Source organism: Pelodiscus sinensis, chromosome 21 (genome assembly GCF_049634645.1).
Source record: "Pelodiscus sinensis isolate JC-2024 chromosome 21, ASM4963464v1, whole genome shotgun sequence".
Lineage (NCBI taxonomy): Eukaryota > Metazoa > Chordata > Testudines > Trionychidae > Pelodiscus > Pelodiscus sinensis.
This window is the reverse complement of record NC_134731.1, coordinates 6,217,745-6,230,890: the sequence shown is the minus strand read 5'-3', so window position 1 is coordinate 6,230,890 and position 13,146 is coordinate 6,217,745. Positions and strand designations below refer to the sequence as shown.

At 41.2% G+C, this 13,146-nt stretch overlaps 1 protein-coding gene across 7 annotated transcripts in view; it reads right to left on the bottom strand.

The window, feature by feature from the left end:
* Positions 1–13,146, bottom strand: part of BRIP1 (BRCA1 interacting DNA helicase 1) — a 250,280-nt gene that overhangs the window by 127,136 nt on the left and 109,998 nt on the right. For all 7 annotated transcript variants that reach the window (XR_012897052.1, XR_012897053.1, XR_012897055.1 and 4 more), the window contains exon 16: positions 4,534–4,693. Coding sequence is in view for 1 of the 7 variants with exons in the window: in XM_075904714.1 (XP_075760829.1) it covers positions 4,534–4,693 (160 nt within the window). In the remaining 6 variants the exon portion in view is untranslated. The remainder of the gene's footprint in view (positions 1–4,533; positions 4,694–13,146) is intronic.

Genomic DNA, 13,146 nt, shown 5'->3' with positions numbered 1-13,146 from the left:
CCAGACCCACTTCCTCAGATCAAATAGTGGAAGAAAATAGTCACAACCATATATACCAAAGGATACAATTAAAAAAAAAATGAACAAATATGAAAAGGACAAATCACATTGCAGAACAGAAGGGGGATGCGGGGGGGTGGGAAGGGGGAGGAAGGAAGGTAAGTGTCTGTGAATTGCTGATATTAAAGGTAGGGAGAGTGGGATGTTTGTGAGTTAATGGTATTACAGGTGATAATTGGGGAAACTGTCTTGGTAATGGGTGAGAAAGTTCAAAGTCTTGTTAAGTCCTTGTTGACAAGTGTCGAATTTTAACATGAATGACAGTTCAGAGGATTCCCTTTCAAGTGCAGATGTAAAAGGTCTTTGTAGCAGAATGTAGGTGGTTAAGTCATTTAGAGAGTGTCCTTTCTGGTTAAAGTGGCAAGAAACTGTTTTCTCTTTGTGAACCCATTACCATTACCAAGACAGTTTCCCCAATTATCACCTGTAATACCATTAACTCACAAACATCCCACTCTCCCTACCTTTAATATCAGCAATTCACAGACACTTACCTTCCTTCCTCCCCCTTCCCACCCCCCCGCATCCCCCTTCTGTTCTGCAATGTGATTTGTCCTTTTCATATTTGTTCTTTTTTTTTTTTAATTGTATCCTTTGGTATATATGGTTGTGACTACTTTCTTCCACTATTTGATCTGAGGAAGTGGGTCTGGCCCATGAAAGCTCATCATCTAATAAACCATCTTGTTAGTCTTTAAAGTGCTACATTGTCCTGCATTTTGCTTCAACTACCCCAGACTAACACGGCTACATTTCTATCACTAGTTATCTGAGAGACTACCGTTGCCATTAAATTAGGAGAATCTCGTGGTCAGTTCAGAGGTTGAACATTTTAGGAATGACAGCAGAAGCTTTTCTGTGGAAAAGAGGAAGTCGCTTGACTGAAAAGAGGATGGGACCCAGACCTGCAGGGAGGAGGTGGCAATGGAGGGAGTAGTTTGGAAACAGTGTGGAGAAGAGAAATTGGAGAGAGAAATACCAGTGGAGATGCTTAGGATTGGGCAAGGATTTGGGACGATATGACAAGGAACTTGGGGTGGATATTAGGATGAGGAGCCCAGGGAGGGGAAAACTAACATCAGATCAGGAGCATGGGAAGCAGACTGACACTAGGAGCCTGGGGACAGATGCTAGAAACCATCAAGGGAACCCAGAGGGAGAAACTGGGACTGGCTAGGCAAGGGCTCAGCAGGTGGTGCGGGGAGGGGGAAATGCTTACTTACCAGGATATTAACTGTTGTTCTTTGAGATGTGTTGTGTACATACATCTCACTCATACATATGCACTCAATGGACTAGAATCAGACTTCTGCCAGAAATGCCAGCAGCCGGAACATGCATCCCGGCTGCCTCATGCATGCAGCCAAAGGTATAAAAAGAGGTGTGGGTATTGCCTCCCTCTTCATTCCTTCTAATGAATATCCCAAGTAGCAGTGAAAGTGGGAGAGTTATGGAATGCGGATGTGCACAACACATCTGGAAGAACAAGTTGCAGCACAGGTAACCATTTTTATTTTCCACTGATTGTGCACATATACATTCCATTCCAGAAGTTTCCTTAAGGGTGGTAGGACCTTGGTTTACTGGAAAGAAGACTGCAGCACCAACTGACTGTGCAGTCCAGGAAGAACTACAGAGCCCTTCAAACACCTAGAATATGAAACTTTTCTTCAGCTTTGCTAAAGCAGGGCTCTGGAAAGAATATTGAGAGATGTCTAGTATGATTGAGGTGGATTGCAGTGACAACCTTAGGCACAAACTTAAGGAGTGTACTAGGACAGCGGCTCTCAATCTTTTTTGTTCTGAGTTTCCTTCCCCATCATGTTATAAAAACTCCACTGCACTCCTGTGCTGTCATAAATGGTTTTCTGGATATAAAAGCTAGAATGGGCATGAGGGAGCAGCAAGCAAGGCAATTGCCTGCCCCCACCAAAAACTATATTGCTCAGGTTAAGAGATGACAAGGAGTGTGGGTGTTGCACTGGCAGTACTGATACTGAAGGTGTAGCCATCAGTGTCAGTAGAAGCAGTCCAGGTAGACAGAAGGCAGAGAGTTTAGTCAACACTGCTGGTACCAGGCAGTGCCTGTGTTACACGCTGCATATTATGCACACAGAGCTGGCAGTACTGGGGAGATTAAAAGTACCAACTGCAATCACTGGTACTGGTCAATTAAGAAAGAGAGTCACAATAGCTCTTTCAACACAATGAATGCTGGTGTCACCCATAGTATTAGTATCGAAGCCAAATAGTGCCAAGGTCCTCATATATTTCTTCTAGAGGAGAAAACACAAGTCTCAGATTCCCCACTGGTGCTGCCAGTGCTACCTCAGAGGGTTCCAATGAAAGGCTGTGTTTGTGAACAGACCTGGACTCGGTACCAGAAGACTTTTTAGAGGATTTGTCCCATTTTGGGGGCACAGAATGAGACTTCAATAGTCTGTCAGTCTCAGAGGCTGAAGATGACTTCAAATGCTTTGAAGAGGCACTGGGGAGAGGCAGGGGAATATAGCTTTCCCTCTAGTTCCAGCTCTGAGACAGACACAGCCAAAGGGATACTCCTAGACATCATCTTGTGGTCAAGGTCAGGTGATGAATAGGGATTTTAATCACTTTTCTGACTAAATATAACTTACCCAGAAGTCCTTTTGCTTCATCATTTGGACATTTGTTCTTCACATCTCCCTTACCCAAATCAATCAGGAAACGCACAGGGCACACTATTTAAATCCTAGGGATCTTTGCACAGTGAAAGACACTAACAGTCTGGTTTGTGTACATGATAGGGCAGGAGTGAGAAATAATATTTAATGGAGAGGCTACTCCAAGATTTTGGTAAGTGGTCAAGAGTCGCACTTCTATGGAGGGGGTGCAAGGTCTGGGACAGCGGGGGGGGTGTAGAAGGGAGCTTGGTTTAGAGGACTGGGGTGCAGCTGATGACGTGGAATCTAAGAGGGAGTTTGGGTGAAGAAGGGGGTTATGATCTGGGGCAGGGGCTTGGGGTCCAGGGTCCAGGAGGAGCGGGAGAGGATTCTGGCCTGGGGGAGGGGTGTAGGAAGGAGTGCAGTGTCTGGGAAGGAGCTGTGACCTGGAGAAGGTGGGGAGAGGGGATATAGAGTGTTTGGGTGGTGGCCTGATGCAAGTAGTTAGGGGAGGAGGGCAAAGAGGCAGGTTGTGGCTAGGAGGCACTTACGTAGGCGGCTCCCAGCCAGCAGCCCTACAGGAACCTGAGACAGGCTCCTTGCCTGTCTGCTGGGCTGACTGCTCCATGTGGCTCTGCTCCAGCATGGGGAGGGGGGAGGGAAGAAGCTTCACTCATTGCCCTGCCTCCAGCAAAATTTCTCAGCTTCTATTGGCCAGAAACTTGCCAATGGCACCTGAGAGATTTTGCTAGAGAGTGGGGACACAGTGCGAAGCCTCCCCATCCCTCTCTAGAATCCAGAACAATTAGCAGCCAGCTGCTAGAAGCGGCATGAACTGCTGTGTAGTAAGGGTCCTAGCGAGGTGGCCGCAGGCTGGATTCAGTGGTGTGGCAGCCTGGATCCGGCCAGCTTGCCACCTCTTACCCACCTCTCTGATTGGAATTCATACTCCCACAGGCTGCATTACCCTAAGTGCATCAGAAGTTCCCTAGTGTGCTTTAATATAGTGCTATTTCAAACAGTACTATGGTAAAGTGTACTAGGAACTTTTAACATGCACCAGCCTGGCCTACATGGGCAAATTAACGCAAACATGTTAGTGTGCTTTAAAAATCACATCCTCGTAGTGCACATTGCCGTACCATGCAGACATGCCAACCATTAAATTATCTAAAAACAATATGTACTTTTAATTTAGTTGTATAGATAAAATATTTTTGTAAACTGGGTAATGAAGAAAATCAAAGCTCAAGAGCAACAGGGATTGCCAGCTCTCATCAAGGGCAGTAAAAAGGAACGGGGGAAAGAGGAAAGGTGGCTACACTCCTTCCTTTGCTCTGTGCATAAGGATAAAGAGTTGCATGTACTGCCTGCTGGTACTGCTGGAAAAAGTCTCTGGCTTGAGTGCACTGGGTTCACAAACATCTCCGGTAGAAAGTATATGTGCACAGTCACTCAAAGAGCAGTGTCCCAGGGAACAGACAGTACGTGATAATGCAATTAAAGACTGTATCATATTGTATATGCACAAGGACGCTGAACAAAAGCTAATCCTGGCATTTCCTAACTTCATAGTGCTTGACTTTGCCTCCATGTTATTTTAACTACGTTTTGTACATTACAAATACATTACATGAATACATTACACCATGATATGGCACAATTCCTCTCAAGTCCAAAAATATCAAATCATAGTAAAATAAACTGTACAACACGATCTTAGTCTGACTTTGAAATATTTTAAAATATCAGCCACACTTTCTGTCTGAAAAGTCTACATTAACTACTTAATGTGAGATAAATATTCAGACATCCTCACCCATTCCATTACCTTTTTCTCCTTTATATTTTATTGCGTCATAATATATCTGCAGCAGTGCATCAAAGTCAGCTTTGTCTCCTCCTTTAGGCTCTGCAATGACTGTTTTAACCAGCTCCAGGTTTCTCCATAAACCAGTGTGCATCCAGCGATCTTTTAATTTATCCAACAACTAAACAAACACACACAAAAAATTAAGAATGTCATTGTGTCAATCATCTAACCCATACTAAACATGTCCCCAGTAAAATGGACTATAAAAAACACCAATCACAATGTTATAAAATCCCTATTATTCAGTATTTGTCAATATTAGTTGTGCAATTCAATATAAGCCACTTCAAAATTCAAACATTCATGCTCTCCACCATTGCAACTCTCTTCAATTGTCAGAAAAGAAATGAAATACCTTGTGATAGGTACTGCATTAGTGAGTTTTTTAAGTAATTAACATAGTTGATGCAATTCAGTATGAACACATTTTATTTACCGTATGCCTATGAAACACAAAAAACCTCACACCTACATTTTTTCATCTATTTCCACATTTTCCCTCCCCCATCTTTGACAAGTACCTGATGATTCTCCATGCTTTCATTTCTGCACTTTACACTGTATCCCAACCCATAAAGCCATTAAATCACATTATGATATAATGCTACGTAAGATATCATAGCTACCAGTTTTGTATCTGAAAAGGGATGTCTTTTCAGAGTCTGTGACTGAAAGACATCTTGATGCCAACTAACCAACGGCACAGGATTGCATAAGAACTACACGGTCTGGTACTTATGTACTAGTTTACCAAAATGCATCAGGCTGTATCACACTGATCATAATCTTTGCAAAATGTGCATGTGGATAATAGGTAAGGACATATTTATATATACAGTAAAACATGTGTTATCTGGCACGCTCGGGAATTAGGGCATTCTGGTTATCTAAAAATTCTGGTTTTATCAACATAGGAAAACACAATGGACAATAATAGTAAAACTCAAGTTTTTAATATTGATAGTTTTGTAGTGTAAGGCAGTTGGTCTCACATTTCTATTTTGAGTTAAAGATGATTAGTACTTACATAAAAAATTGTTAAGCCAATCATGGTAAACCAAGCCAGGTCTGCGCACCTGAAGATGTGACAGTATTGTGGCGGAGGGCAATGTTGGTTAATAAAGTTTTCTGGTTAACAGAGTGCCAGATAACAAAGGTTTCACTGTATTGGTAATTATATTTGTAAGGTATTTTAGTTAAAAGCAGGTCTCCCAGAGGAAGCATGCCTTAAGACAGGTTCCATGAGATAGGAAGTGGCAAACATTTATGTTCCTAGCTGACCAGAATGTAGTGTGCATCTTACAATGGAAGTAAATTTGTATATTGAGTAAACTGCTAATAAAAAGACTGCAGGAAACTTTAAGAGAAGAAATTAACAAGAATAGATAAATAGCAGGGAAGGGTACAAAAAGATGCCCTTGTATCCTTCACCTGGAGAGACAAGCTGCCAAAGGGCTTGTCTCATAAAGGAAGGTATCAGTCATCCTGATTAAAAAATGTTGAGGATTTTGAATAATGGTACTTTATTAGACAAGAGAGCATCTTGTTAGTTATGTTTAGGCTCTAGAATCATAGAATCATAGAATAATAGGACTGGAAGGGACCTCGAGAGGTCATCGAGTCCAGCCCCCCGCCCTCAAGGCAGGACCAAGCTCCGTCTACACCATCCCTGACAGATGTCTATCTAACCTGTTCTTAAATATCTCCAGAGAGGGAGATTCCACCACCTCCCTTGGCAATTTATTCCAATATTTGACCACCCTGACAGTTAGGAATTATTTCCTAATGTCCAATCTAAACCTCCCCTGCTGCACTTTAAGCCCATTACTCCTTGTCCTGTCCTCAGTAACCAAGAAGAACACATTTTCTCCTTCCTCCTTGTGACACCCTTTTAGATATTTAAAAACCGCTATCATGTCCCCTCTTAATCTTCTTTTTTCCAAACTAAACAAGCCCAGTTCATGAAGCCTGGCTTCATAGGTCATGTTCTCTAAACCTTTAATCATTCTTGTCGCTCTTCTCTGTACCCTTTCCAATTTCTCCACATCTTTCTTGAAATGTGGCGCCCAGAACTGGACACAGTACTCCAGCTGAGACCTAACTAGTGCAGAGTAGAGCGGCAGAATGACTTCACGAGTTTTGCTTACAACACACCTGTTGATACAACCTAGAATCATATTTGCTTTTTTTGCAACAGCATTACACTGTTGACTCATATTCAACTTGTGGTCCACTATGACGCCTAGATCCCTTTCCGCCATGCTCCTTCCTAGACAGTCGCTTCCCATCTTGTATGTATGGAACTGATTGTTCCTTCCTAAGTGGAGCACTTTGCATTTCTCTTTATTAAACCTCATCCTGTTGACCTCTGACCATTTCTCTAACTTGCTAAGGTCATTTTGAATTATGTCCCTATCCTCCAAAGAAGTTGCAACCCCACCCAGTTTGGTATCATCTGCAAACTTAATAAGCGTACTCTCTATCCCAATATCTATATCATTGATGAAGATATTGAACAGTACGGGTCCCAAAACAGACCCTTGCGGAACTCCACTTGTTATCCCTTTCCAGCAGGATTTAGCACCGTTAACAACAACTCTCTGACTACGGTTATCCAGCCAATTATGCACCCACCTTATCGTGGCCCTATCTAAGTTATATTTGCCTAGTTTATCAATAAGAATATCATGCGAGACCGTATCAAATGCCTTACTAAAGTCTAGGTATATGACATCCACCACTTCTCCCTTATCCACAAGGCTCGTTATCCTATCAAAGAAAGCTATCAGATTAGTTTGGCATGACTTGTTCTTCACAAACCCATGCTGGCTATTCCCTATCACTTTATTACCTTCCAAGTGTTTGCATATGATTTCCTTAATTACCTGCTCCATTATCTTCCCCGGGACAGACGTTAAACTGACTGGTCTGTAGTTTCCTGGGTTGTTCTTATTCCCCTTTTTATAGATGGGCACAATATTTGCCCTTTTCCAGTCTTCTGGAATCTCCCGTCTTCCATGATTTTTCAAAGATCATAGCTAAAGGCTCAGATACCTCCTCTATCAGCTCCTTGAGTATCCTGGGATGCATTTCATCAGGACCTGGTGACTTGCTGACATCTAACTTTCCTAAGTGATTTTTAACTTGTTCTTTGTGTATCCTATCTTCTAAACTTACCCTCTCTCTGCTTGTATTCACTATGTTAGGCACACCTCCAGACTTCTCGGTGAAGACCGAAACAAAGAAGTCATCTCTGAGCATCTCTGCCATTTCCAAGTTTCCTGTTACTGCTTCTCCCTCCTCACTAAGCAGTGGGCCTACCCTGTCCTTGGTCTTCCTCTTGCTTTTAATGTATTTATAAAAGGTCTTCTTGTTTCCCTTTATGCCTGTAGCTAGTTTGATCTCATTTTGTGCCTTTGCCTTTCTCATTTTGCCCCTGCATTCCCGTGTTGCTTGCCTATATTCATCCTTTGTTATTTGTCCTAGTTTCCATTTTTTATATGACTCCTTTTTTATTTTGAGATCATGCAAGAATGCATGTTATGATTTTATTTTACATGTAACCTTTCATTTCCATTAATCCTACTTGCTCTCTAACAAAGAAGCGAGGTACTTTGTTAAAGATGTACTTGATTTCTCTACAAATAAATCTAAGAGCTGTGTGCTAAGTGGAGCTGTATACTAAGATGAAGCTAATAAGCTGGTGTGTATTATTCTTTTGGGAGTAATGGATCTATAAATGCTGAGAGTGACTAGCAGAACAGGGGACACTCAGACAACTCAAGGGTTGGAGCATGCCTATTGCTAACCTGCATGAGGGACAGCAGTGCCTGTGCAGGCTGAAAAGAGAATACTTGTGCTGCCTGTGACTAGGGTTGTCAGGGAACTGACCCCTTGGCTGGCACAGACAAGGCTCCCTCACACCAAGGGCAGCTGCTAGCAAGGGGCCTCGCAACCCTTGATACCTCAGGAAAATGTCACGGAGTTAAGCAACACACCTTAAATGTCAGAATGGCCATTCCCAAGCACCATGTGGCACTCCCTCAAAACAACGGGTAATTGAAAGAAAAGAAAGTGTCGGAAATTACTTGTTGCTCAGATTGCCAGCTAGAAAGATCAAAACCAAGAGACCGATGGCTAGGGTTGAAAACAAAGGTGCTGTTTTCATCTGACACCTTCTGGATCCTAAATACTCTTAAATTATCTCAAATAAACTTAACAAAAAGTTAGAAATCGAAAGTATGGAAATATCATTTAACAACCGCCTGTTTTTAAGAGCGACAAGAAAGCCTGGTGTACTTCCCAGATTGCATTCTCTAAATTTGTTATTCCAAATTACCACATATTAGAACCTAAGCAAACAGTGTGCTTGCTTTAGTTTGGATGCTCTCTAAGCTTAATGAAAATGTGTATTAAATCAAAAAACACAAAAGGTATGAAGTCAATCAATGTTCCCTTTAATCTTTGCCATTCATGTGCAGAATTATTTTAGGTTCACTTAGCATGTGCAAATATGCACTATCAATAAAAACACAAAACCTATCTGTGGGCACTCTGCTAATCAGTTGGGTGGCATTTGAATTTCTTCTGAGCGGTCGCATAAGCGCACAATTTTTAGAGAACACTGGAGTGAACACAGACTCTTGTAGATTGATTGGCTGGGGGCAATTATGCAATTAGTCATCATCGCTTCCCCTTCTCTCACCAATCCCTAGTCTGAATATTATCAGCCAAGAAAGCAAGACACCCACAGATCCATTCCTTCACCTGACAGTTTTGTCTGATGAAGCATGGCATAGCTCTCAAGACAACAGAATGGCAATACGCACATTTGACATGAACGGAGATTAAATAGATCTGGTTCAATGGATAGGAATAACTATGCCATGTTAACTTCTGTTACTGCTGAATGATCACAAGTATTTTTCTTAACTTTGCAGTACAGCCACCTGATTTCATACATTCAAAGATTTTAAGTTCTTTAATAAACATTATGCTTTTCATAGTCAAAACCAGACCTTTTGTCACTCCTCTCCCTCCACTCCCTTCAACTCCATTCACTGTAGGCTGTCTCAGTCCTTTGCCACAGACTATGCAAATTGCTCCATCTGGAACCTGGACCAATCCCTAACTCCCTCCAGGAAGGAGACACCTACACATGAACTCATCCCATCAGATTTAGGATCCAGAGTGTAGGGCATAAAAATCCCTGACAAGGAGAAACAACCTCTTTTATACTGTCTGGATTCTGCGGGTCAAAGATTCCTAAACATAAGCAAAGAGATCCCCCATGATGGATGGCATGGGTTAACCTCAAAAAACACTCTGAACTGATATTATTACAACTCTGCCCTTCTGAATCACAGACTGAAACTCATTTGTATATATGCCTATTTGGCTTAAACTATTAGGCCAGGTCTACCCTAGACCTGGAAGGTTACCCTTAATATGAGCTTGGCGGTGGCCCCACAGTGGGAGGTCATTGGCTTTCCTTACTTCTTGTGATGGCGAGGAGTACAGGAGTCATCCAGATCAATGTACGGGCCTACAACAGACCTGCTAAATTGAACACCAGAACACTGATCTCCCACACAGCGAGTGAAGACATGCCCTTTTTTCTGTTTCTTGGCTACCAACTTTTAAGTACTTTCCTACAGAATTAGCTACAGGTTTTGTCTTTGGTATAAGATCTAAGATTCAATCTGACCTGGGTAACTGACTGACTCTCATAATTTGGAAAAGCCTCAATATTTTGTGATTTATGGTGTAAGTGACCATTTATCATATAGTTCATCTTGTCTGGGCGGCCAGATAGACTGCAGTGTCTAAGGGGACCATCTGTGACTCTATTATAAGATTGCTGCAGTACTTTGGGGCTCACATTTGTTATTGGGTTGGTGAATTCTAATTATTGAGCAAACAACAAGTTTGGAGTGTCTGCCCTGCTTCTAGAACATCTGCCCTGAGGTTGGCACACTCAGTTCTGAGCCATTTCAGACAGCATGACAATATGCATATCTACAGAACAAAATGGGTAGATTTTTTTCCATTATCCTGTAATAAGGAAGTAAGTTTTGCTTATAATATATGTAAAACATTGGTTTCAGTTTTCAAATGAACTACTAGAAACTCTGTATCAGAAAGTTTACAAACAGAATGATTTGACTCCTTGTTGATGCAAAAACAATATAATAAGGAGAATTAACATGCAACAGGGTAATCAATCTCACTGGGTTGCTTCAAAATTTCATAAGAACAACATTCAGGATCCACTGTCAAAAATCATATACACACACATACTGTAGATACTGTATCATCTCTACAGATTTTTTTAAAAACTTATTCACCCATCCAATCCTACTGTATTTTTTCCACTTTAAAAAGAAATAGCTTCCACTCAATATCAGCAAAGATTTTACTGGAACATCTTTATTCTGATCCATAAGAAAACATCTGCAAAACCAACGTTCTTTCCACTGTTATGGATTACACAGTAATGTAATCAGCATTCTCTATTCCTGTTCCTTGAGGCATATACTCAAAGCCCCTACTGGCTTGTGATGACTTCAGATTTGTTTTTTAACTGACAGCTGCCATGACACCAGCAAGTCTACCTTCTGTATGTAATTATGCAGATTATGAATATAAATTAATATTGGCAGGCTGCGCCCTGTGCTTGCGATGCTCACCAATCCCCTTCTCTCTGGCCACTTTCACGGCCAGACAGAGTGATGATGTCATTCTGTCGCCCATCAGGATAAACTTTTATGTATATAGAGAGAGAGATTTGGCAGGGATAAAACAAAATTTAATACAAAAATGTATTTAGTTAACTTTCATGGTGTTTGCCATATATAGGATTTTTCTCATATACAGAAAAGAGTATGCAAATGCTTATATAAACGTGATACACATACTAGACTCACTGATACAACAAGTGCTATAGAGATGTCTACAAATAAAAATAAATAAAATATAATATACATCCATGGTTCATAGGAACTATGAACTGAAGTGCAGGGTTATCATGAAAAACAATAGCACTTTGAGTTGGAAAACACAAATGAGAGTGGGGTATATAGCCAGAAACCAAAGGCAGAGGCCATTAATGCTCTCACACTGTCACTTTCTCTACCCAGGGGAATAATAGTTTTTGCAGGGCAAGGCAGTCTATATATGTTTTATTAAACCCTTTAAAAACTGACTGTCTAATGGCTCTATAAATAAAATGAGGTTTTCCTCTAAGAAATCAGAAAATCTTATTAGGTGAGTAGCATCTGTCATCTTCCCAGAAGCTGATGGATGTTCACTTGATGTTTCCCTTTTGTAATTTTAAAACAGTCGCAAGTTCTTCCTGGGGAGCTGAATTTTTAGTAGCTAGGCTTATCTCCCAACTCTGCTGTTTCCTGTTTCTTAGACAGCTGCTGAAGCTTTTCAATATCTTGCGAGTTATGGGAGAAGAGGTTTCCTCAATATCTTTGACCATTTCTCTCTCCCAGCTCCAGCTGTTGTCCTCATATCCTACTTCACAGATATGCTCCATTTTCAGATTCCTGTTTTCATTTTTCTCAAAATCTCAGGGGCAGGTAAGGGGTTTCCTATTCCATGTAACAAAGCCTAAGATTTTCGAATGCTACAGGGTGAGTGTAATTTCCAAAATCTTAAAGGGAAATTGACAAGTTAAATTGCAGCAATCATACAGCCCTAGAACACTATGAGAAAACAGTTATTTTCTTTGAACTATCCTCTGGTTGACTGGTTTCTGAGGAACAGGTCCTTGGGAATGGATGAGAAAACTAAAGAACACAAAAAGATCAGGTCTCTTTCATATGCCCCCACTCTAGGGACCTATTACTCAGAAATTCCTTACACAGGAGATATATATTTAATATTTAATACTAATTTTAAATGGGGATAGCTTTCTTATTTTGCCAGTAAATAGGATCAAATGAAAGAATCCTTACATCAAGCAGTATTTAGAGCAGTGTTTCTTAAACTTTTTAAGACCAAGGAACACCAAACAATATTTTTTTGTAATGAGGAACACCAAGGATTTTTTGTTGGGGGGGGAGGGAGTGTCGGGGGGGGGGGGGGGGGGGAGAAAATGACCATTTTGAAATCTGTTGTTCTCCGTGGCACACCGCCGACTGCCTCACGGCACACCGGTGTTTCCCGGAACACAGTTTAAGAAACACTGATTTAGAGGGAGGGAACTTTCAGGGAATTTAACATAGATAACATGCAAAGAGCAGCCCAGGATCAACAGGAAGGCTGAAACATTGTTCATGACTTAAGAGACATCTGACAGCATAGGAAGGATTCAGATACCAGCTTTGGATCTACTCAGTTGTTAAATAACCATTAACTTTTATTACACTGCAAACTACAGCAATGAAGTAGTCCATCCTTCTTGTCATTTGCAAAGGACTTATCTAAATACCATGATGACATATCATTATTTTCTAAAACAGATGGTCCTTGAAGTGATTTTAATGACTGCCCATAAACCTATTCTCCCACTGCCCCCAACCTTATACAAATGAAACCCCTAACCTTATACAAATATCCTGT